The sequence below is a fragment of the Nicrophorus vespilloides genome, unplaced genomic scaffold, assembly GCF_001412225.1.
Source record: "Nicrophorus vespilloides isolate i.1.1-1 unplaced genomic scaffold, Nicve_v1.0, whole genome shotgun sequence".
Lineage (NCBI taxonomy): Eukaryota > Metazoa > Arthropoda > Insecta > Coleoptera > Silphidae > Nicrophorus > Nicrophorus vespilloides.
Genome location: NW_017100113.1, coordinates 42,342 through 69,032, shown reverse-complemented (window position 1 = coordinate 69,032; position 26,691 = coordinate 42,342). Strand labels below are relative to the sequence as shown.

The 26,691-nt window shown below is 32.3% G+C and overlaps 4 protein-coding genes across 6 annotated transcripts in view; 3 read left to right on the top strand and 1 right to left on the bottom strand.

Annotated features, from left to right (window-relative positions):
* Positions 1-3,982: 3,982 nt before the first annotated feature.
* LOC108568714 (calcitonin gene-related peptide type 1 receptor-like) lies at positions 3,983-19,914 on the top strand. Its single transcript, XM_017929950.1, has 9 exons — positions 3,983-4,394; positions 14,872-14,964; positions 15,019-15,254; positions 15,492-15,583; positions 16,999-17,128; positions 17,950-18,170; positions 18,232-18,305; positions 18,373-18,587; positions 19,341-19,914. The coding sequence occupies exons 2-9, from the start codon at positions 14,898-14,900 to the stop codon at positions 19,521-19,523; spliced, it is 1,218 nt and encodes a 405-aa protein (XP_017785439.1). The 5' UTR covers positions 3,983-4,394; positions 14,872-14,897; the 3' UTR covers positions 19,524-19,914.
* Positions 11,863-14,157, bottom strand: LOC108568715 (general odorant-binding protein 69a-like). 3 transcript variants are annotated; one of them, XM_017929951.1, is made up of 7 exons: positions 13,766-14,157; positions 12,709-13,708; positions 12,572-12,653; positions 12,427-12,515; positions 12,249-12,351; positions 12,132-12,196; positions 11,863-11,989 (listed from the first exon to the last, which is right to left on the bottom strand). In XM_017929951.1, exons 2-7 carry the CDS (start codon positions 12,808-12,810, stop codon positions 11,972-11,974), a joined length of 459 nt encoding a protein of 152 aa, XP_017785440.1. In that variant the 5' UTR covers positions 12,811-13,708; positions 13,766-14,157; the 3' UTR covers positions 11,863-11,971. The 3 variants fall into 3 exon arrangements, with proteins under 3 accessions (XP_017785440.1, XP_017785443.1, XP_017785442.1); XM_017929954.1 differs by having other exon boundaries at positions 13,827-14,157; XM_017929953.1 differs by having other exon boundaries at positions 12,709-14,157.
* A 1,543-nt stretch (positions 19,915-21,457) lies between the features above and the next one.
* Positions 21,458-25,807, top strand: LOC108568658. The gene is made up of 12 exons (XM_017929865.1): positions 21,458-21,653; positions 21,725-21,800; positions 22,888-22,976; positions 23,501-23,603; positions 23,690-23,754; positions 24,072-24,093; positions 24,901-25,079; positions 25,141-25,216; positions 25,267-25,355; positions 25,409-25,511; positions 25,593-25,657; positions 25,716-25,807. Exons 1-12 carry the CDS (start codon positions 21,597-21,599, stop codon positions 25,731-25,733), a joined length of 942 nt encoding a protein of 313 aa, XP_017785354.1. The 5' UTR covers positions 21,458-21,596; the 3' UTR covers positions 25,734-25,807.
* Positions 25,808-26,226: 419 nt separating this feature from the next.
* Positions 26,227-26,691, top strand: part of LOC108568657 (sodium channel protein Nach-like) — a 2,811-nt gene continuing 2,346 nt past the window's right edge. The window contains exon 1 of the mRNA XM_017929864.1: positions 26,227-26,336. Coding sequence (XP_017785353.1) covers positions 26,227-26,336 — 110 coding nt within the window. The remainder of the gene's footprint in view (positions 26,337-26,691) is intronic.

The following is a 26,691-nucleotide window of genomic DNA, read 5'->3' as shown; positions in this document are numbered from 1 at the left end:
TTGAACGATATTTTTTTCTATCAAAAAGTAATGTTTTATTAACACACAAAATTCAGCAAAACACACACAAAAACCGTTTTCTTCTATAATTTCTATTATTAATGAATAATAGCGAAGATCAATATTGTTGTTCATAGTAAAATAAATAAAGGATTAAACAATCACAACGTATGTCAAAGAGCTGAATATTTGTATAATTCTTTAGAAAAAATCTAAAAATTGTAATTGACTAAAGTTTATAACTGTAGAATGAATATAAAAATTAACTAGTTTTAATTATTTAAAAAAAAAATCATTAAAATTCACTTAATTTATGAAATTAAATTTGGAATAATTTTATGCACATTTTAATGCAATAAATATTGCATACCAATAAAATAAGGATAGCAACTACAACACGAAATTTTAATAATAATATTTACTTTATTGGATTTCTGATCCACATCTTTATTCTCGAAAAGTACCAAAATTGTTTCAGGAAACTTAATGTTTTCTACTTCAGCTACATACTTTTTTATTCCGAAGGATTCTAGTGAGTATGCTGAAATATGCAAAATGTTTTTTCTCAACTGAATAAAGTTTACAAACATAAAGTAGTTAAATGAGCATAACATTAGCAAAAATTCAGACTATTTTAACTAGATGAATTAAATGGCCACAGTTAAAATAAAAACTAATCAGTGTTTCATATTATTTTATTATGATTTATTAAGAAATTTCATAGGGGTTGTAAATTATGGATCCCCAGGATTATCAAGTAGGTTGTTGTTGTTATTTGTGCCTAGTTGCCGGAGAAGGTTTCTATTTGGAAACTACAATATTCCCAAATGAAAACCAATATGTGGAGCAGAAAACAGAGATGATGACGCCAGAGACCCATAGGAAGAGTCCACTTCCGTTACCTTGTTACGGAAAGAGGTGTCCACCAGCTCCAGAGGCAACACCAACGATGTAATCGTAATAGATGATGATTAAGCAGAAGACAATCTAAGATCAAATGTTTATTAATTTAATTAATTGTATATAAATATATATAAATTTAAAGTATTAAAATAAAGTAAATATTTAAATTCTTTGTTGAACATCACCTGATTTATTATAAATGTATAAATTACGAGTTTTTTTTGTTGACAATCAGCTTGGTGTTCCTTATAGCAGTTCATCTATTTTTGTTTTATAATAATCTGTATAATATTCTAGGAGTGATCAAACTGTAGCTCGCGAGTCACATGCGGCACTTCAAAAGTGTTGTTATGGCTCAACATTAGTGAATTAGGGAATTCAGTGGTTTTGTTCTCTATATTTCCAGAAATTCCATCGGGATTTTAAAAATAAACGGCAAATCCCTAAAGAATGAGCAAAAGGATGGGATCAATCACGATTATGCAATTCCAATTATTATGTTTCTCTGCTTAAATCATAGAACTGGAATTTCCGAACGCAACCATCCGGTAATAATAAAGAGTTTTCCGATTCCAGTCACATAATCGTATAAGAAATCCCATCATGCCGGCTTCCGTTTGCCTCTGCAGTCGTCTCTCATCCGTTTTTCTTCATTTGTTTGTTTTTACGTCCCTACCGTTGCCCATGGCAACCTTCCCGCTCATACCCGGCGCGTCCACCAAGTTTTCATCAATTCGTTAAATCTTACTAAAAATAAAAGTGTGCTCGACTCGCATCTAACGCAAACACAATGTACGTTCATTTACCCACGGATTGATAGATTTTCGTAGTTACCATTCAGCTTCTTAACTTGTTCGGCATCAAAGATTAACTTTACGATTTATCTGCAAAGTCGGCGAGGTGTGTGAAAATTTAATTACAAGTTGTTGCGAAACTAACATAAAGGAAATTTGTGGGATGGGTTTCAGCAAATTTAAAGGATTTGATTGAGAAAAACAAAATCCAAAAAGAAGAAGCTACAAACAGTAAAAAAATATATATCGGTGGCAGATGGTGGGCAAGGCGAGATCAAAGTAAACAAACTTCAAATAAAACTGTGTTTACACGTTTTGCAGAGGCGATAGTTTGTTGAACATTCGGAAAAATAATAAAAATAAATGGCGAGCTCGAAGAAGACCACGATGTCGACGAGGAAATGAGAGAAGGAGAAGAAGAAAAAAAAAACGTGGAGAGAATCTCGCCCACGCACACTCACCAATACGTAAGTATATAATATAAATGCAGAGAAATACAGACGGAGAAAAGAATGTCGAGATAGCACTGAGAACGCGTACGGAAACAAAAGCGAGACGGGAATTTATCGGATTTCAAAGAGCGGGAAAATCACGCTTGTTTCTTGTATGTGTGTATATTTTCGTTGGTTGCTTGATTTATGCGTTTCGCGTAATTCAATATTATATATTTGAGTAGACAGGATGGAGGAATAATAATAATCTGACGGGCGCGCAAATCGAAAACATTGAGAGAAAACCACAATGAGTTTTACCTTTCAAATTAGATTTCCACGCCTTTTCAATAGTTTCCTGCGATTTGCTAGAATTGGATTGGATGCAGTATTTGTACGTTATAATATTTTTTTTTTTCCATCGTTTTTTTTTTGCTTATCGACTTCTACTTAATTATATTAAGTCAGGACAGAAAGACCTATGGTCATTAGCCTTCATAGCAGTTCATTTATTATTTTGGTTTTCTGGAGCGTCATGATAATGTCGAACAGGTACACTGTGTTGTTACCGAGATCAATAAGAGTTTGGAAAAGGAAAAGTACTGCTCTGTTGCAGGCTTCTGATGGCACGGGAAGTTTTATATAAGTTGAAAAAGTGCCTTTCGAATGGGTACTTCTATTATGTTTAAATCCTAATTGACAGGAAGACACTTTCAAGTAAGAGGAAATGACAGCGCTACGTTCGATGGTCGCTGGCTTGCATTGACTGTTGAGTTGGAGATCATGAACCTCACTGGAGAACAAACTATTTGCATACATAGTTTTTATTATGTCAATTTGAACCTATGTATCCAACTGTTGTGGTCTGTTTGTAATTCGACTATTAGTATAACTCTGCAATTCCAATCGAATTCCTTGAGACAAATCAATAAATCAACGTTTTGAATTTCCACAACGAATTTTTATTTATTAGATATATACAAAATTTAAAACTAAATGAATATAAAAGCTCAAATACAAAACTTACAAAAATCTAGAATATTACATAAAAAGAATAATATTAAATGACTATTTTCTCAGAAAACACGATTTTAAAAAGGATATAATGTTTACAGATCAATTGTCCTTGTTTCCCATAAAAAATAAAGAAATAGAATAAACTTGCTACCAAATCTCAATTGATAAACGTTATAGTTCTGAAACTTTAAACAGCTCTACAATTTTGAAATACTCTCTTTTATTTCACATGTGAAATGCGCCAATATTATTGAGAGCTAAAACAATACATTTTTAAGTATATAAATATCTCGTTTATCTATTAAGATTAAGACTTAATTCCTGTCCGATTTTCTGTTTGTTTCATGAAACTTAGTATTTAGCATTATTCCCGATTTATGGCAGAAAAATTAATTACAATCAACTAGTCTATTTCTTTCATAAACTAATATATTTTAAAGTATTCATGTTTTGTGAATCTAAACTAACCTAAACTAAATCTTATTACAATCTATATTAACAATGTAGCCTAACACAACCAAACCCATATAAATTCAGCATAACTTAAGTTAACCAATCTCAACGTAACCAAAATACGAATGCAATCACATTAAAATTAATCAAAATTTAACCTAATTTATTATATAGATTTAAATTATGTATGAATCAGACCATGCACCTCTTCCATTGTTTGTGAGTTCGAGTTGAATCTATTTTTAAGGTATTTGATTAATGGTCCATTTTAGCTTTTCTATATGCATACAAATCGCACCGGGTTTGATTGAAGTGTTTGCACTTTGTAGATCGACGATGCGTAGAAATATCAATTTGCATTTACTATCAACGATCCAGTGTCCAGTGGAATTCCTGACGGAAATGTGTAGATTTAGTATGATTGATTATCGTTTGGTGGAGGTTACCTAAGAGTTCCTGACCTTGGTGAACCTTGACATAGGCAGACAAACCAAGCGCTTTGACAGGTCCATCTCGTTCGTTGGTGGAGGCGGCGGCGCCGTCGTCGACTGTTTTAGCCGCCGCCGCCACGCTCGAAATATGTAATACATGTTTCAGTCTTTATCAGGCGACTCCCGAAGTTCGCTGCTCGTCGGTTCGGGTCCATCGGGCGAAACAAACTTACGAGATCTCTTCGCACGCGCTCTTACAGAAAAAATAAAATCAACAATCCAATCCGAAAGTTTAAAGTTGCTGAAAGCAGTTGCCGAAAGTTGAAGACGTGATTTTCTTCTTTGGAAGACGAGGAAGCAGTTGGTAAGCCTCAATTTATTTGTTTTCTTCATCCATTCAACATGTTAGAAACTAATTTTAAACGATCTTAGTTGTATATTTATGTAACGCCCCGGAAAATTTATCTAAGCGTAAACTTCTGTCTCATCGTTGCGGTCGTAAGCGACGGAGAAACTAAGAATGTTAATTCGACAATGGCAGAGGAATCCGCGTTGTCTCAATGCCGATTTAATGGAACGGACGAACGTTTAAATCCTCAAAGCAAATTGAATTAAATTGGAGACGGATTCGCTGAAAGAAGTTGTCTTCTCTCAACAAACTAAAAAAAAAACATAATCGAGCTTTTCATTCACGCTCTTTCAGGATGATTACAAATAATTATTGTACTAAATATATAATTTTCTCGCGTCGTGGTAAAATTTCTTCAATTTCAATTAAAATCTACGTGGTTTTACATATATTTAATTGCAATTTCGTGCAAATACACTCAGAGATTTTCTATGCGAATGTAAGCAAGAAGTTGTGTATGCAAACATGTATATGTACTTTAATGGAATTCACAACAAAGTTTGCGGAAAACAAACATAAATTATATTTCCAAGGAGTTGCACATCATACCTAAGCACATATTTCCATTCTAGTATTTTTGTTGTTATTTCCGAAGTTATCTAATATGATGTATGTATATTTGTTTTTACTTTCTTTTAAGACAAACAATATCCGCTGCATTTCTAAATGGTACCACAGGGTAATGTACTAGGTATTTATTATTTATTTTTGAATCCATAATTTTAATAATTAATTATTTAATTAATTATGATAAAATTGGCTTAGAGAGTTGCAAATTTTCATAATTAGAAATGGAAATTATGGAAAATCTTCTATAAAATAAAGACGTACATGTATGTAAATATAAAAAAGATGAAATTATAAATTAAGTACAATAAAAGTAATTCTTCTCGAAATGAAACAAATAATATATTCGCACTTTGCAGCAATTTAATTTAGTTTTATTACTATGTTAAGTTTATATTTTGGTAACATTTTGCAATAAATATTATTTTTATTACCAAGTTACCAATGACATTACTAAATATGATTCATTTAATGATTTTGTTGATTATTTTTACTAAAGTATGTAACGAAGTTAGATTTTAAGAAAATTAATTATGTTTATTGATATATATGTAGTGCACTTAAATATCAAGTAAAACGCTACTTCGTGCGAGTAATTGATGTTTTCGCTAAAGCTATCGACTTCATGGTTTGAGATGCGAAAGATAATAATGGAAATCTGATTAAAATTAACAAGGGAAACCGTGAACATGAAGCGCACAAAGTTCGGGCTTGTACTTGCAAGATGATATTTTGTTGGAAGGAAAATGGATTGCGCAACTCTAATTAATCATCGCAGAGGTTATTAGAGAAGATCTTCCAGTATTCATGCATTAAAGAAGGACACATTTCCACGAAGATGCAATATAACCTAAGCGAAGCTGTCTTTCGAAAGTGAATTGCATTTGTTTCCGAGGGGCGACGAAACTATCAGTAATTTATTTACAGGATGCAGGGTTGAGCGACTGATGTCGGAACGCAATTTTAATTCCAGTCCACCACCAACCTTCACTTTACTAGCACTTTAATAAGCAGAAAAGAGAAGGGAATAAATTGGAGACGAAACAAACGGAAATAAATTAATCTCGCGAATTTCGTTTACGCAATTCTTAATCCTATCTGAATTTAGTTCCATTTTTATTATTACTTTTTTTTACGGTCCAAATATTTGATGAAAGCTTCTCTTCGTATATGAACGGATGGGGCAATAAAAATTAATTTGATTAAATATTATGAAACGCGTGCAAACAGAATTGTAAAAATAGAAAATATATTGAAAATTCCGTTTGCGCAAATTAGAATCGATCGAGACTACAGATCCAAGCAACAGTTTAAAGATTGACAATTACCTTAAATGTCAGTTTGAGATTTGCAGTATCTGAGCACTTTGAAAAACTCCGATCGGAGATGAGAACTGTGTGTGGGTGTTTACATTGAGCTTAGCGGTAGCGGCAACAACAAAGCTCTGTGATGATACATACAGCACCTCCGCAAACGTTATCAGCCTGCGTGAAATTTAATTCGAAGCAAATGAAGGACATTCTCGATGGCGGTTACACTTGTTGTAAACAACGTAACCTTGGTTACAGATAACGAAGTTGAAAACATAAGGTAAGAGGCGGAGACAGGATGTTTGTCTCTTGGAAATTTGAAAACAACATATTCTTGTTGTTTATGTTGATTTAGAGAAATATTTTATTTAGATGCTTATGTATTATTAAACTTATGAATTGATTATTAAGTATTGTTAAGGATTGATTTAATCACTAAGGCATACTTAAGACACAATTATAAATACATATCTAAGTCTAATACATATAAAATTCAGTATTATGTAGCAGACTACATAATTAAGACTACAGTGTTCAGTATATCCAAAACTAAGTCCGATTGAAACTGCATGTCTCATATTGAATTAAATGGAGACTACAAGTTTAAGAATAAATCTAATTAACACCATAGTCTAAAACTGAATCCAACTAATACGACAGGTATAAGTTTAAGACTACATTTTCAAATTTACATCAAAAACAATGAAATTTGAAAATCTTTTCTACTTCAGACTGTAGACTCAGATAAAGAGTATATTTACAAAAATATTTGAGTATTCTCTACGAAATATTTGTTTTTTTGTAATCGTTCTCTCCTTGAAACTTTGTTTTATGTCGAAGTCAAGTATTTCAGCTCTAAAAAAATTGGTATGAAAAATGCGTTAAACATCGCAGCCGATGATCGGTTTATTGGTGTTTGATGTAGCAGGATCATCGTCTACATATTTCATACTTTCATAATCCGACCGGCTTACTCACCCGAAACACTGTTTAAAATTCCTGGCATTCAATGCGTTGGAATTTATATTAAGAAATGTTCTCTGTCCCACGTTAATTTCTAGCAAAACACTATCGATTTTGCGTAATTAACATTGTCCGTGGCGCCGCAATTCCAGAATTCCAATCCTGCATACATTGCAGTTGTAAACATATTTTATTACATCTATGCTTATTGAGAATCTATCATTGCAATTACTTAGCTCTTCGATGATTTAGCATACATTTTTTTTCTATAATCCCTAATTTTCCTCGATAATTGATAATTGATTTAATAACAATGATGTTATGAAAAGTCATTGACAACGTTGTCACAATTTCAACTTTTGTTTTTAATAGAAACGTCTAAAGTTTCACTTTTGTAAAAATTTAAATTTCTATTTGAAGAATTAATTTAATATTATAATTTTAGAAATTATAGAAAGATCAAAAGTTTAAATAAAAAATTTAAATTTAGTTTTTATTTTCTTTGAAATATTCATTATTTGTAATAAAAAAAGTAAAGATAATGCGATTGTAATTTTATTTATCCATAAATTTATCATCTATACATCTAAGTGTCGTTTTACTGCTCTGAATTTTACGAGTTTTCACATTAGTGATCCTAAAATTGGGGTAGAAAACATGAATAATAATCGGCAACACTGTTACACTTTACGCTTTTATTTTTGTCCTGTTGGATTATGTGAGATTATGTTCGCATTTATTTATTTCTTGTGTATCGTGTGAAGAATAACAAGAATTATAAAAAAAATCTATTTGTAGGTTCAATTAAAAAAGTGAATTATGATTGGTACAACTATAATTTTAACAAGTTTTGTTAAGATTTTTACCTAAATATTTTTAATTATGTATTATTTTCTAAACATAATTTTGTACTTTTAATAAAAAAAAATCAATTGATAAAAATCTTTTGTTTCGTACGTAAGTTGATTGTCAAGTTTTGAATTTGTTTTTTTTTCCTGATGTATTATGGAAAGGATAATACAGGTATCCCCCGACTTACGAACTAGTTCCAAAAGATTGTTCGTAAGTCGAATTTGTTCGTTTCAAAATATACACAAATTATAAACAAATATACTATTTGGATTTGTTTCAAAATATACTTATCTTATCACACTTTATCATGGTTTTTACTTTTATATATGTTAAATTCCGTATTACTGACTGCATAAATTTGAAAAAATAGATTAAAATAAACAAATTATTTACTTACAATGTAGGCATCACAATTATTTAATAAAAACGACAAAAGAAATAAATGCAATAAAACAGTACATCTTCCAAAAATATTATATTTTATTAAAGAAATTATCAACTTTTTGTGACAAGTTAGAGCTTTTAGAATTTTGTTCGTAAGTCCGGGAGTTCGTAAGTCGGGGGATACCTGAACTAATAATTTTGAATTACCTATCGAATCAACAAATTATAATTCGTCTCCAGGGAAACAGAAAATAAATGGTACGTCCGTTTCGTCGATGGAAACGATTACGAAGCTCGGGGAAGTTTCTTTTTTCTTCGTAATTCGATGCACGTGATTCCCCATCGTAAAATTCAAATTAATTTCACTTTTAAAACTCCTTCCGAATGTAATTAAAGCTCGCCCTCTCTCCTAATGAAACGAACTTTGTTCCGGTTATGCTTTTGTTATTTTTTGTTTCGCGATGAATATTTCAGGAAAAATGTTCTCCGTAATTATTATTATTCTCGAATTTTTTTCTCTACCGCTCTTTTCTTTTGAGCACGTCCAAATCGTAAATCTTATTGAAGAAGGAAGGAAGTTGAGAGGAGGAAATATAAAACTTTTATTTGCTTCTCACCTCTCTAAACATATATATAAAGAGAGAAAGATAAATTATACGTGTGTATTAATGTTTATTTTTATTGAAATAATATTTTAATAGAAACGAAAATCGCGACGTCAAAGTCGGGAAAATAAGTTGTGATTTTTAGCTGCGGCTTTTTTGTTGCTGGAGACATCAAAGGATTTTGCTTTTAGTGCCAAGTCTTCTCCGATGACAAGGTAATAGGACATGCATAGAACTTGTGCAAAATGAAATATATGAATAGAGAAAATAACGAATGCGTTGCATCGCGTTCCAAGTGAAATCAATTATCGAGGAAAAAAGGAATGAATTGAAAAACATTAATCTCCATTTAAATCCGAAATGACAACTAGTTTCCTGCTTTTTTAAATTGTGGTTGTAGATAGGTTGTGGTTACTTTAAAATTTTTAAGTGCAAAAGGGAATTGAAGACCAAAAAGTTTGAAAAACACTGGACTAGTTGATGCTAAATTATAGGCCAGGATCTGGAAGAGAAGAGATACTGCTCAGCTGTATTCCTTGATGCGTCCTAGGCTTTCGACAAAGTTTGGAACACAGGTTTGTTCTTCAAGATAAAAATAAAATTTCTACATAATTTCTATGAAATCTTGAAATGCTAACTAAGCACAGCTCCATCAAATCACAATGTCCTGGCTCCAATTATATATCTTCTATTCATATCTGCAGACAAAACAAACATGGCAACATTTTCAGACGACACCGCAATTATGGCATCAGACGAATACCCCATAATTGCATCTAGACACCTTCAAGAAGAGTATAATCTCCTCGAAATATGGTTTACGAAATGACGTATTGATATAAACCAATCAAAATCGGTGCATGTTATCATCACCTTAAAACGAGACAAATGTCCTCCAGTCAAACTCAACAACAAAGTAGTTCGAACATCTTCAAAGGTGAGATACTTGGGAATGCATCTGGACACAAGACTGACTTGAAAGGACCAAATCGCGAACAACTACAAATCAAATTTACAAAGTTGCTGATAGTTTATAAAGTCGTATTACGAAGAGTGGGTACTTCATGGTAGATACGCCAATTCGTACACGAATTCCTTGGCGTTTCAAGTTCTTGAATCTTCAATTTAAATATTACTAAAAAAAATATATACAAACGTCAAGCATTGATGTTACTGCGCAGCAACTTCTAAATGTCAACAGCGAACCGATTTGCTAAGTGGTTATGTCGTATATATACGTCATGGGGAGGTCCGCTACTACCTAGGAAAACGATATGTGAACATGTATAAATTGCAAGCCAGACAAGATATACGTCATGGTCTTTTATATTGCGTAGCGCTTATGACTAATATATTCGCATCATGAATTTACTTATATATACGGATATATACGCTAGCAATAAAAATACGTGGCTACTAGGGGAGCCACTTCAGACAATGCATCGAAGCGCTTGAGGGCTTAATACCGTTTTTCACATATTTAATATTCGAGCTTTAATATGTAATATGCAAAGTGAAACTAAAAATTGTAAAAATAAAACTTAAATGTAATCCAGTTTTATTAACTTCTTGTGTAATTTGAAGCAACGAAATGTTAATATTACAAGAAAATACTGACCATTTCTTCCAGCTTTAAGACGTGTTTTACACTCCTCATAAAATTGTCCGTTTCAATTAAAAACATCTGCGTTCTTTTACTGCCGCTATTTCATCCTTAAGATCACATTTATTCCTTTAGAACCGCATGTACAAGGATTCGAACAGGTGCAATTTATATTTTGACGAGAAAGTGTGTAATTGAACTGTCACAAGTCTCGTCGGTTGCATACAATTGCTTGTCTCAAGTTGCTTGATTTAAAAACATGTGGAAAAATAACATCACCTAGAGGTAAAGTTTTTAATTAAAGTTGTAAAATACGTATCATTTTTTATTTCATTTTTTTTAATATGTTTTTGCGATCAATATACAATTTCAGAGGATTCCTACTACTCGAACCGAACGGTAGCTCAAAGCCAGAACATTTTTATTATTTTCGCTCTGGTTGACATTCGTTTCGTGGCCTTGTTCCTTTTGTCTTCTTTTATTTTCCGCTTTTCCATTGCCTGTTCGATTCTAATTCGAGTGTTTAGAAGCGCGTGGAGAACGCTGATTGCAACGAGTGTGTTAAATGGACGAGCAACTCAATTTGTTCTCGAAGCATTGAGCATGAAGGCACGAAAGGAAATGAAAGGGGGAAAAAGGTGAATGATAGAGAAAAGGAAGAATATAATAAGGACGAAATGAATGGGGGCACATATCGAAATTGCATTAATTTATCAAACCCGGGATGATGTAATAAGAGCGAACAATTTATTGAATCTTAGCTTGGATTTAGATTCGAATTTTTAAAATTAATGAAACCGGTTTAACAAAGCTTCTTTGATCCTGTTCCAAATTGCGCAATTTGTATTAATACATGCATGTTCATTAGGTTGAGACGGACTGCAGTTTCCATGTTAATACAAAAGCCGTTTCATCTTGCATACGATTCAATTTCATATGTAACTTGATCTAATAATCTAATTTAAAAATATTACTTACATTATTCATATGTAAAAGAATTTAAAAAAAAATATTTTTTTAATACTAAGTTTCATTTATGTAAATTTTAATGGTTTCAGTAGATTTTTTAAAATTTAAAAATAAATAACAGAGCACGAAAGTTAAGCAATTTTGGAAAAACTTTCTCACAAATTTTGTTGCATGCAAATCTAGACGATTACTTTATTAACTATTATTCTTTATAACACTACTAGAGTAATTCCACAGATATTAGTTAGTTTTAAATTATTTAGAGACAATTCCGGTGGCTTCAAATTAGATAGAAATGCTGTAACAAAAGAAAACGTTATTTAATTTTGACAGATGATATCTGAGATTCGAATATTAAGTAAGCATTTTTTGCTGTCACATTCATAATGACAAGTTAAATTTTAACACACAGTTCGATGTTTTAATTGGTATTATCTTACTTCTTTGGTGTTCATGAAGATGCAATGAGCCGTTTTGAAGCAGGTATCACAAATGTCTGTTCCCACTGTAAAGTTTGAAGCGTTAGATTTGTGATTGCAATAAATGATTGAAGTTACTCTGTGTTCCACATTTCTTTATGGGTTCACTGTAGATGTTCTTCAGACTATCCGGTATTATTTCGATGGCAGCTTCGATGTTGATGGTGCCATCTTCATGCAACTGGAAAATTATAGTTGATAAAGTAAAAATAGTTTAATTGTTGAACTAATGAGAAATAAAAACGTTGAATTTTACCAATTTCGGTGTATCGTACAAACATTTCAGATAACATTTGAATGTTTGATCTTCGGGGAATTGACCTGTCCTCGCCGTGGAAATCATCTCTGCGTAAGAAATCGATTACAGTGTTTATTCACTCAATAAAACAGTGTGTACTTACCTTCAGTTACACCCGACTCGCTGACGCATTTATTATGTAAGTCGTCGGCCAACTCCTGCAAATCGGGATGAATATCCTTCGCCTGAAAACATTTACATTCAAACAAAAACTCGTGCAATCATCTTGATATAACTTACTTGAGCTTCGAAAAGTACCAAGGCGATAACAAAGATGCCAATTTTAATCATCATAGTTTCTGTACTTCTAATGCACAAACACTTTGCAATAGTTTCTAACATTAAACATCTTCCACTTTATATACCCGATCGGAGCAATTAAATCCATAAGAATATACAAAAAAATAATAATGTAATTTTTATATGATGATTGGATACTGTCGACGAAGGCACGCGATCTGCAGATCAAATCTTTTACAATTTGCATAATTCGTGGCAAAAAAAAGCAGGAAGCAAAGGCGTTCGATAAAAACAAATGTTATGCAATTTACATAGGATCGTGATTAATCGACGAATCATCCGCAATTGACGTCCATTAAGCATTCCTGATGATATATCATCGCGCAATTGGAACCGTTCCCGGTGTTGATGCGAGGCACGCATCCTTAATGGATCAATGAACTGTTAAAATTATGTGCATAGTTTGTACTGTGAAAATTCTATGTCTATATCGAAATCCAGATAGTATCAAAATCCCGACCATAATCTCGACAAACATATGCAAGGAATTTGACTCGGGTGAATAATAAACAAAACCATCTAGGACGAATTCCGTGAAAACGCTTAATAAACAAAGCCCTACTCCTAATGACAAAATCCCGTAACAATAATAATCATTTACTTCGTAGAAGATTTTGTTACTGTTGGGATTTCGTATGTCGGGGTTTCGGTTGTCGGGATTTCGCTTTCCACCGGAAAATTCTATAATACAATCCCATATCATCAATTAAAAACGCTTCCATGAACAAACAGAACACATCATGACACATCAGGACAGGACAAAATTGGAATTTTGATCAATATTTTTTTCGGGTGGCCTGTTTTTATCCTATTCTGTTTTATATTAGTATCACTGTTTAGTTTTGTCTTGTTGTCTTCTATCACGTTCTGTGTTGTCCTATCTGTTTGGTCCGCTCAACATTAAAACCATTCCACTTCCATGACAGTTGACATATATAACCTGTCATATTTAATGACAAGATTCAATACATATTTTCAAAATTAAGATTGTTAATACCTGCGATTTAGGTTCCAATAGTTATTTGAAGAGAAAATATTATAATTTGGGTTAAACACACGTCTCATAAATAGACAGCGTACTTCACCTCAACTTCCCATACTTCATACCTTGCCCTCGACGCACTGGCTGGCGTTATTCCAACGAAAATTATTAGCGGCAAAGTTATATAATTAGTTTGAGCGATTTTTAGTTGGCGCATTTGAAACGTCGCCAAGTAAAAATTTTACAATTTGATTAATTTCCTTTATCGTATAATAAAAGGACAGTTTACTATTTCGTTTACGACCAATCTGATTTCAGGATCTTTGTTGTCTTTATTAAATCACGGTTTTACTTTAACGTTGACATTAGAGCTTTTCTTTATACGAAGTAGTCAAACTGAACTGTGGACAATAGCAAATGTCATTTTTCATCGAACTCTATAACTGCCAACTATATGTTAACTCGCTAGATTCGAAGTTGGTACACCTGATAGATCTTTATGTCAATGCATTAGTGTGTTTGTCACAATATAATTATATGAAATTCAATTTTACATAACCGAAATTTGTAAATTTTTGTACGCTTAAAATAAAACAAAGAAAATAAAACGTGCGTGTATTTTTGTCAAATGGTTGGAATTATTTAATAATGATAATCTGAGTTTGGCGTGATGCAACTAAAATTTAGATATTTGAGTCTAAATAAATGACGTCGCCGAAAATAGAATTGCGTAACAGATGAAATTAATTTGGATCAAATTCTGGGTGGAATTTCGTGTCTTGAGATCCGTGCGTGACCGTTCATGAAATTTATAAATGTACAAAAATTGGTTGAAAAACGAAGAAGAAGAATCGAACAAAACTGTCGCAATCCTCGTAATGTTATGTTAATTCGCACTCTGCCAGGGCTGGGAAAGTAGCAGATGTAGAAAAATCTGTTGAAAGTTTTTTTTTACAATGGAATCGTTAAATCCCACGTAGAAAAGAAGATTTTCCGCATCGGATGCGGTAATTTCCAGTGCGAAACTTTACAATTAAAACAAATCCCCCATTTACAAAAGCTTCCTGCGTGTCATTGCTTTTTGTAAGTTTTTTTAATGTTGGTATTGTATTTCGAATTGCAGGGTACAGAGCAGGATTAGTTGGCCATGTCCGAGGACAGATTAAGGGAAGTTAACGAGCAGATTCGGCAACAGTGTTTGAAGTTACTTAAGAGTGAGTGTTACTTTAAATTTTATGAATATACTGATTGTTTTTTTTTTGTTGAAGGGGATGGTTTCTGTCCGCCAATAGCAACGGAGAGGAACGGTCACGTGCTTTGCTGGCCGGCCACGCCCCCGGGAAGTGTTGCCAACACATCATGTCCTCCGGACGCTTCTTACGATCCTAATCAATTTGTTTATAAGGAATGCTGGCCGAATGGGACTTGGTTTGTCCATCCGGAGTCCACCAACGGAAAGGATTGGACTAACTACACAAACTGCATAAATAACGAAGTGCTGGAGGTAGTACAATTAATACGATTAAGTGATTTTGTTCATTTTTTGCTTGCAATTTGTTGTTTAAATATTAACAATATTCGTGGCACGAAGCTCTCGGTCCCAAATAGACTTTAAAACTTTTACGACCCATAAATTCAAAATTACGCCCCACATAAAACGTCGATATTTTAATTTGTTGCCGTTCCTCCGGCCCTTTATCTTTTCTCTCCTCTATGTCTATTCCTATGTGTTGTTCCGCAGTTCAACACGTACATCAATGATCTCTTCGTCATAGGCTACTTGGTGTCTCTGGTGGCCCTTATCATTTCTCTCACGATTTTTCTGCTGTGTAGGTAAGTTTGCAAGGTCACCTACCTAATCGATGTTCGCCACAAAACTTTATAGTAATTAAACTTCTTAATTACCAAATATATATATATATACATATACCTTGTACAAAACTTCCTGTCCGGTTTTACAAAATTAAAAGCCTTTGTTACTTGCAACAATGGATGGAGAAGCTTTTCATTAAAAAATCATTATTATTAATTATATATTTTCTTTTAATGACATTTACTTCAAATGTCGCAAAATTATTTTAACTACAATTAATAATTTAAAGTTAGTATTATGCATATATACTTCTCCCATATACTCACAACTGTAATTGTCATGTACTCAAGTGACAATGGTATTTATACTAAATAATATATTAATGCAAATAAATTTAAAAAATCCTATAATACGTTACGGACAATACGCCTTATCTTTTACAAAGGAGATTTTGCTTATGTAAAATTGTATGCATGACTGTTACAGTTTTGCTATCATCAAATCTTAGTGTCAAGTAGGCGCCACTAGTCTTTTTAAGATTGTTTTTGATAAAGCTTTGCCGTTTGGTCTATATTTTCGTGAGTGGCATAATATACAGCAGTTTTGCAAAAATCAGTTGGAAATGCGACCTTGAATAATCTCCGTCCGCAAAAGGATTATATATAAAATGTGTCGCCTTTAACTGTCAAATATTACATAAAACGTACTTACAAACTGACATAGTTTGCATAGCAACCAGCCTAATTAACATGAATAGATTTGCATGGGAATGGTAAATGAGGACAACAGCTTTGATTGATTGTTTCTCGTCGGTCGAACTTATGATTGGTATATGCATGGGTGGGGCAACTCAATCATCTGAGGTGAACATAAACATTGTGCGCAGGGAACTGTAATTAGGATACTGAAACTTGCAATATCTAAGGGAAATCAATTGGTTTTATCTACATTGCCGAAATTCACTTTTGCTCGATTTTTGCTTTTAACATTATAACCTGCTACAGATAAAAAAATTGGGGTCTGCCACCGACGTTCATCCAATTAATACCTACTCCGAGCAATGTGAAAAGCAAAGGTATATTAAAAAAAATCAGCGGAATCAAGGGTTTTTTACTCGACGAGTTGAGTTATTACAAACATCCATGGAAACCAAAACAAAAGTAATTAGCTTAGTCGAATTACATTTTCATTCATACCAGCAATAAAAAAAACTTGTATATTAATTTAAAATCGATATTGAAATAACGATAAATGAAGTGAATGAAATTGTCGCGTTTAAAATTAGAAATTAGAATCATTCGATTAGAAGTGAAAGGGAATCGTAATCATCTACGAACAAATCAAACCCAAAATCTTAACATTAATTCTATTTTTGGAAAGAAATCTGATCCAAAAACATATATATAATAGAGATACATAATTTAAATGGTTTCAGATCCTTAAAGTGCACTAGGATTCGCATACACATACAACTTTTTCTCTCTTTCATAATGAATAACGTGATGTGGATCATCTGGTATTGCGAGGTCATTCCGCGATCGGATCTCTTCAACAGCGAAAACCCGGTGAGTCTGAGATTTACTGCTGAAGATTATTTACGATTGTCGTTCGGTTCCCCGTCATCTGGATCCAATAACAAATTTTCAACGACATAACATTATTATTTTTCACAATTTACTGATTTATCTCAAGATTTATTAAATTACATAATAGAAAATCATTTTTGCTAATAACATCTGTCACAATTCAATGCCAAGGATAGTATTAGGTTGGCAACTAAGTGATTGTGTATTTTAAGAAAGAAGGAAAATCAAAATTTTTGCCAAGCTGTTAATTTTTTTTTACATTGATACATTGAGCTCTGCAATCATATGTGTTGTGCTATAATGATCTGAATCGATAATGCCTTGATATGGATCTCATGAACTTGAACTGGAGATCAGATCGTTACGCTTTTTTCAGTGAAAAATCATTAGAATGAAATTTGGCAAACCAATTTTGACACTGCCTTTCTTTCAAGACTTCATTCCCATATACGGCACTTAACTTCTTATGTGCTTCCGAAGCGTTCTTGCCTTTCCGGAAATAATTTTTAAATTGAGATAGAAACAAAACTAAATAACAATTTTTTACTAAATTATAGGTGGAAGTCCAAAAAACAAGAAATCAATATAGATGCTTTGAACACGTTGACAAAATCCGCAAACACTTAGTTGCCAACACAATAGTATACAATTGTGCTTATTGACATTGATTGATTTAAGTATATTCTTTTGTTATTGTTACTTTCAATATCTAAAATACTAAATGGCAAATTTGAATAATTAAAAAAAGTATGCAACTCTATGACCATTAACCATTGGTTAACTATTGATTGCAAACTTAGTTTTGGTGTTCGATACTGGAATTCCTGCTGCGTTATTTCTTGGTGGCCAATTACATGTGGATGTTCTGTGAGGGTCTGTACCTTCACATATCCCTGGTGGTCGTCTTCGTGAAGGACGAAGTAGCTTGGAAGTGGTTCTTGCTGATCGGTTGGGGAGTCCCTCTTTTGATCATATCACTTTACGTCACCATTAGGATCCACGTGCTCGATGACACACAGGGGTACGAACAAAACAACAAGTAAACAAACAACGAAACTCCTATTCTTCCTTGGATTTTGCAGATGCTGGATGGATCAAAGCCAAGCCGAGTACATTTATTCGGTTCCGGTCTGCATCACTCTCGTAGCCTCATTAGGTGAATTAAGTTATTTGCGATCGATTATTCTCATGCGCTAAATGGTCTTTTTGTCCGATCGTTTCAGTGTTTCTGATCAACGTGCTTCGGGTGATCCTCACCATAATGCATCCCAATTCCGATAATCCGGCTCCTGTGAGGGTGAAGAAAGCTGCGAGGGCCGCTTTGATTCTCATACCGCTGTTCGGATTGCAGTACGTCCTCATTCCTTTTAGGCCGGATCAAGGCCACCCGTACGCACAACTCTACGAATACGTTACTGTCGTTGTAACATCCTTACAAGTAAGTCCAAGTAATTTCATTTCAAAAAAATTGATAATTACATTATTATCAGATAAAACGGATCAAGAAATTAAGATTTACAGACATTTTCATCCTATTCGAATTAAGTTCATTCAACAAGTGCCGATCTATCTTTATTTTTATACCGATTTTTGACATAAATAATTTTAAATATTTTCAAATTATTAAGAATACTACTTTGGTTACTAAAAATGAATACCTTTAATATTTAGGATAATAGAGTAAAGTTTTAGTTTATCCAGAAAACGTATAATATTGATTTCAATATAATTAAATAGTCCTTGAGGCTTATTTACTTTGTTTGGTTAGGCCATCATTAGCGGTATTTGCTTGGGGTCAGAACCGTAGCAAGGGTTTGTTTAACATTTACGTTGAAGGTCGATATTTTCCGAAAATTAATTGCGTCCCAACGTATAATGTTCATAACTTTAAAACTAACGCGAACAAGAGATCTTTAATAACTTGTTGCTAGGATACGCAATGAAAAACAATAGAAGCAGTGGTACAAGAGATGCGCAAAGAGGGAATACTTGAGTAAGTTGTCCGTGAGGGTTGTGTGCAAAAGAGGGATGAGATGGAAAGACAAAATGATTTATCGGATGGTGGAACAGATTGAAGTCGTGAACTTGAATTAAAATTGAGTTTGGTTTTATTGCGTATGGAATTGCTCGTATAAAATTAATATAAAATCCGTTCGTTGATATGTAAATAATAAAAGTTGTGCGTGTTTAGGGTTTATGCGTGTCGTGCCTGTTCTGCTTCGCAAATCAGGACGTCCATCATGCGATCAGGGGCTTCATCAACAAGAGATTGTACTCCTCTGGATGGAGCAATTACCAATATACCGGAGGTATGGATAGCGCCGGAGTCTACGTGATCAACGGAAACAACACGAACAGCGTGCGGATGCTTTGACTAAACCGGAAGTCCCGAAATTCCGATGACGAGGGACGCGTTCTCGCAACGGACAAGAGGGAGGACGAAACCATTGTGCAGTTGGAGCAGATCGACGCCGTCGAAGAGAACGAGCTTTGAGCGACGCGACGCCGGAAGGATTCAATTTTCCGATCATCGATCCGTAAATTCAAATCCTAATGACATTCATTAATTAAAACTCTATTCATCCTCAACAGCCAAATTTCCTTTCATCCTTCATTTCAGACTGCAAATCAGTTTACAGCAAAAATAAATCGAGATAATATTGCATATTCAATATAAGTATAAATCAACATCAGTAAAAAAAATCGCCATATGTTGCTAATTTAATGCAACCATTTTTATTTATTTTCAGAACGTTTTCATTTGATCATCCTGTATATATTTATTTATTTGCATTTTTTGTAGATTTAATTATTATGCTGTATCTAGGCAACTATGTGTATATAATATTTATAATAATGAGTAGGATGTAAGCTGCGAAGCATTGTTTGCTCATTGAATTTAATGGAAGTAAAAAAATATATATCTTCAATTTTCGTAGATTAAGATTACTTATGAATATGTAAATTACGGGAATATACGCTTACGAAACAAATTTAAATTTAAACATAGACGTGGAAAAAAATCTTATATAACTTAGGTAAATATATGTAATTGATGTGCATCAATCAAGTTTGTTTTTATTTATCGATTCTCTTTAATAACCTTATATTATTATCACAGTAATTTACATTATTTTGACATTAGTGATGTCAAGTTTTTTCTTTAGTATATACAATTATTTTCATTCAATGTCATTTATCGACACATGATTTCCATTTCCATTAAATTTCCATTTCAAGAACTTTATTAAATTATTTTATACTTTTTTTTATATTTATTTGTATTGTATTGTAATATTTTTTGAATTAAAACATTTATTTATATTTTGATCTCGTTCTGTTCATTTCTATGATTTCTCTCATCGTTTTTTGTTTGTTTATCAGGTAAGTTATTACACATATTTTTAAGTTAAGTTCAGTGGCGGATTTAGCACTGGAAAAGTCCCAGACAAAATTCAATTTTGAGGCTCATATTTATATTTGAATTGAAATTCTTGAATTAAATTATAAATTCAATTTCTTGTGGGCCCAAGGTACCAGCTAAAAATGATAATGGCGTCTTGGGTAATGGATTGACAGTTCTTGAAGAGACACATTAAAGTTAGCGTGGGCCCACTTTAAGATTTGAGGCCCCATGTCTGCGTTTGGGTGGAAATCCGCCACTGGTGAACTTGATTCATATTAGACATAATTTTGTAAATTAACAAATATAGAAATTTACGAGATTCAGGCGAAATAAATTTTGACCTCTGTCAAATTTGTAAATAAAATATGACTTTGAGCGATGTTTAAAATTGAATCAAATAAATGATAGGGTCAATATTTGTGTATGCAAATTCGGGTAGAGAATAATTTATGTAGGGTGATTGCGTTTTATGTGCCCGCATGAATGTCAAAAGCATATGTGGTTTGATGTCGAATGAAATTAAAAACTATTCATCAGGGATTTTTCAGTGCGGAGATTGGTTTTTCGCGTTAAAATGAAACCATTATTCTCTGATTTTTTATATGCAAATGTAGTCTTTCAATATTTTGTTTTTGTTTGTATGTATGTTTGCAAATATCTCTACCAAGTTTTATTTGTTTGTTCTTGTATGCTTTTTTATTGTATACGAAAAGAACAGTAAATGGAAAATAAAAGCGCGATGAAACGAAACAAAAAATATTTGAATCGCATGCGGCTAATTGCGTTGTTTCCATTCCCATTCATTCACATTTATTCCATCCATTTCCACATTTTTTTTTTGCTGAGATTTCAGAATGAACGACAATTTTCCTCGATCGTAATTGCCGTCGTTGAATCGTAATAGTCGTTAATTTCGATCTTTCTGATTTGCATAATGACCGGAATCAGTGCGATCGAAGGATAAACATTCGGTTATATATGAGGACGATCATTCATTTTTATTTGTGTCCGGCAGAGTTCGAGAGAAAGAAATAATCTAAAATGGCTTTGAGGTTGTTCGCTGCTGCTTTTCTCCTGATTTCCATCGTCAACGTTTTGGTATGTAGATTAGTTCTTCAGAGTTTTTTTTGGGGGGGGCTTTTATATATGATAGATGATTTTGAATTCAGGCGATACCAGAGGAGATGCTCGAGTTGGCAAGATCTTTGCATAATGCCTGTCAGGCGGAATCTGGAGCGGCCGAAGGTAATGTTACAGTTATTTTTTTTTTCTGTATAAAATATACAATACAAATACGGTTAATTTATATTGTATTTTCACAATAATAAAATAAAATAATGTTAGATTTTTTTAAATTTGAATTGTTATTATGTTGGGAATAGGAGATAAGCTAATAAAATTATTTAAAACTAACACAAAAATATCAAATTTGAACAATAATATGTAATTAACACTTTGCTTCTAACAAGTCAAACGGCAAATTCGACAGCTTAAGATAGTTACCCTTTCAGGTGGTTATGTCGTATATATTCGTCATGGTTTATTGAATTGTTTATCATGCATATTCGCATCATGAATAATAAAATACGGTAGCAACACAAATACTTCCTACTAGGGAAGCCATACAATGCATCAATCTGCTTAACGGGTTAAGCAATTTGTATTGTTATTTAGATGGGAAAAGGAGACAAGTTGTCATTTAAAAGTAACACATAATATCAGATTTGTACAATAATATGCAATTAACACTTTATTTCTATCAAATCAAACAGAAAATTTACCAGATTCAGATAGTTAAACAATTGAAAATATTGTTTAGATGAGCAGATAATCAAATTTTCAGATTTATACAATAATTATCACTTTTTTAATATTAAGTCAAAAGTCAAATTTGACTGCTTAAGATAGTTAAGCAAATGGAATTATTGTTTAGATGAGCAGATAATGAAGAGATAAGTTGGTAATATGATTTAATAGTAACATCAACAGTAACATCAGATTTGTTCAATAATTAGCACTTCCTTTCTATTATGTCTCTAATCAGTCTAATCTCTATCAAGTCAAACGGCAAATTTGACAGTTTCAGATAGTTAAGCAATTGGAATAATTGTTTAGATGAATAAAGGAGATAACTTGATAAAATCATTGGAAAGTAACACAAGAATATCAGATTTAAATAATATATAAAGAGTAATTTATATCTGCCGAGTCAAACGTCAAACGGCATCAGAAAATTAATCAACTAGGACAATTTAGATGAGAGTAAAATACAATTTATTCTAAAATAACAAGTTTCGGCTAAAATACACAAATATTCCTTCTTTAATTGTAGAGCTAATATCGAAGGCGCAGAAAGGAGATTTCACTGATGACCAGAATTTGAAATGCTACATCAAATGTTTAATGAACGAACTGGCAGTGGTAAGTACGGAATAAATAAATATAAGTGCAGCAATGACTCTCGTAGTTCGGTTTCGATCGGTGCGTATTCACTATAGTCCGGTTTGATAATTTCAAACCAAACTAAATTTTAATTCAGTAAAGTAAAAATAAATTTTAAAAAATCGTTTTTTTTCTTCTCTTTTTGTGCTATTTTTTTCTATACGGTTTTAAAGTTCTCGATTTCAAACGAACTATGCTTGTCATTGCTATATTAAAAAGAAAGTTTGGATACCGCTGTAAATGATGTATAATACTTATGGTGGTGCCATCTGATAAATAATACCTCAACGTTGCGAGTGCCAAGTTGTTCAACGTTTCAAATGCAGATGGAACCACCCGTCGAAAGTAGTCCACCCAAAATGCATCATTTTACATTTGAATTTTTCAAATTTCTGATTAGACCGCCAAGTTGAGCGTGTTCCTGCCGCCACTAGGTGTCTGGCTTCGGAAATGAAAGAAGAAATTTATGATTGAAAATGTTCCCATTCTTTGTTACAAAATAGATGGAAGATGATGGAACGGTGGATGTCGAAGCTGTGATCGAGTTTTTGCCCGAAGAGCACAGAAAGGACGTCGAACCGGCAGTAAGGAAATGCGGCACTGTAGGTAAATTGAAGAAAACCCAAGGAAAATTAAAATGATTTATAGAAAATTAAATATATTGGTAATATAATAATGAATATATCGTTTAGTTGGAGCTGATCACTGCGAGAACGCCTGGTTAACGCACAAATGTTATTATGAGAACGCACCAGACGTAAGACCTGATAATAATTCGCAAAAGAGAAAGAACAAACTAAATATTAACTTCGTATTTTTTTTTTGCAGCATTATTACTTGCCTTAGAGATGAGGGAAACATTAATTATGCAAGGTGTAAAAGAAACCAGCAAACAGCATCAGCAACAATCTGAAAAGAAATTTGTAAAAAATATTTTAATATAAGAAGCAACGTTAAAACAATCATTTTTATTAATTCATTTATTTAAACCTTAATCCAATTATATTAATTATTAATTCCTTTAAATGTTTCATATGTTTCACATAACTTGAATATCTTTTAAGCATACTACAGAATAAATTCAATGATAGAAACAGTCTAATTTGACATCATTTGAAATCATCTAATGTTGTTATACGAAACAAATGGATAACAAATTCTAAGAAATCTAAATGATTGAAAAATCAGACAAAATTCTCTGTTTTGATATATAATTAATATGAATTATAGATGACTAGAAACAAGAGGAACGATTAGTTCGACACAAATATTGATAAATAAATTATGTAACGGATAAGGACGATTACGGACAGGAAGCAAAAGAGTGTCGCATAATTGGACGACGATTGCATAACGAATCGAGAGTCGTCGTTTGTTATTGGAAAACAAATGAATGGGAATTCGTTGTGACCTTTGATGGTTACGCAAAATTACATGTATTAAGCACGAAATTAAAATCGATGATGGGTAAACTTAGACTTAAATCAATTTCGACTTCCCTGAAGCGATTTTCCAATAAACTTCAACAAGTAAAAAATATATATTTCGTTGTAATAGATCTATCAATTCAATTATTTTGAAATGAACAATTGTAGATTAAATTTAACAATAAAATCTATAATTTTTAATAAAAAGTATGAACAAACATAAAAGTTTTATCAGATTATCTATAAATTAAAAGTTAATTAATTAATTGATTTGTACATTGATTTTGAACCAAATAAAATTAATTGGGATCGTCGGCAATTTCAAGTAACAACGTTGTTTTTGTCATGATTTCATGCAATTTATACGCACATAAACCTATAATCTCATAGGAAACGAAAAAAAATGAAAAGGAAACAAACACTTTGATCACTATGCTCGTGCATTTTGTCTGGGCATACGAAACAAAAAATAAAAGAAATAAAAATTGATATAACGAACGGTGGGGATCGTTCTATAAAAACCTCAGATCGGATTACAAAAATTCGTAAATCTTTGCAATCGAAACGTCCGAAGGTAACACAAGATAATAACAAAAATATGTCGCATATCGTTGCCGTTTGTTTAGTGCTGATTGCGTCTGCAACCCAAATCATGGTAGGTTCTTTTATTTAATTTGTTTCAATTTTCAGTTTATTTCTTTATTTTTGATTTTCAGTCGATGTCTGAAGAATTGAAGGAACTTGCAAATATGCTGCACGAAGAATGTCAGGGCGAAAGCGGCGTTCCTGAAGGTAAAAACATATTTCGTTTATTATTATTTTATGTATATTTTATTTTGCAGAATTGATTGTTAACGCAAGGAAAGGTGATTTTTCCAGCGACAACACTTTAAAATGTTACATCAAATGTCTGATGACTCAGATGGCTGTTGTAAGTCTTCAATAATTATCCAGAAAAAAAAACTTTATTTTTATTTGTATTAGATCGAAGATGATGGTACTATAGACGAGGAGGCCATGATCGCAATCATTCCAGAAGAATACAAAGTAATGGCTTCCAGAGTCATCAAAACTTGCGGAACTAAACGTAAAACTAAATAAGATTTGTATTATTCAATTGTAATATTACAGCTTGTGTTTTATAATTTTTGTTTCTTTTGTTTTATAGGTGGATCTGATGTTTGCGACACGGTTTGGTTGACGCATCAATGTTATTACAAAGAAGCACCTGAGGTATATTAACTTTATTCATTTATTTAATTACAGTATTACATTTTTTTTTAATTTTCAGGGTTATTATTTACCTTAAGATTTGAGGTATTTTCAATTATATACTTTAATCCAAACAAAAACTATAAATTTGTTACTAATAAAGCAAACAAGAATTAAAGAATACAGCTCTATTTATTTATTGAATCCTTAACAACAACAAATATTAATATGTACATAAAGTATTATACTATTTTTATAGAATATTCTTATTCTAAATTTGTTTATATACATTTAAATACATTTGTGTGAGATACATCGAATTTACTTGTAATTCGGAAATAAAACAATCGTGCAGTAAATCTATTAATAATTTAATATTCAAACTAATGATTTTTAAATGTAAACGAAAATGTTACGTTAGCGTTACATTTATAATGTCAAGGTCATCTCGTATTGACTAATTGCTCCTGAATTACGGACCCACCTGTTCAAATTAGATTAATAATTAATAATATGTTGAGTGTCACGATCATCTACCGGTAAATAAACAGAAATACACAGTAACAGACATCAACATTCGAAGTACAGACATGACATTGTTTACGGATGCATTAAAAAACAGCACCAAGGCTTTCTGTCTGAACACGAGTCAGCATGGATTCAAGTTTATCTACTTAAGCAAACGAACACTGCTTGAAAGGTAATTTTAGTATTTACAAAATAATTTATTTCCGTATTGGAATTAATTTAAATTTAATTTTTAAAACTCACCGTTGCAATAATTAAATAGAAATTAACAGTATGATATGTCATATTTGACGTTTTGATGATCATTTTGGTATGGATGATTATGTAATTTTCTTGGAGGCATTCATGTTATAAATAGATTGACAGTATGATATGTCATATTTGACGTTTCGATGATCATTTGGGTATGGATAATTATGTAATTTTTTGGATGGCATTTCATGTTAATAAATGGAATTGACAGTATGAAATGTCATGTTAATTAATGGAATTGACAGTATGAAATCTTATATTTGACGTTTAGATAG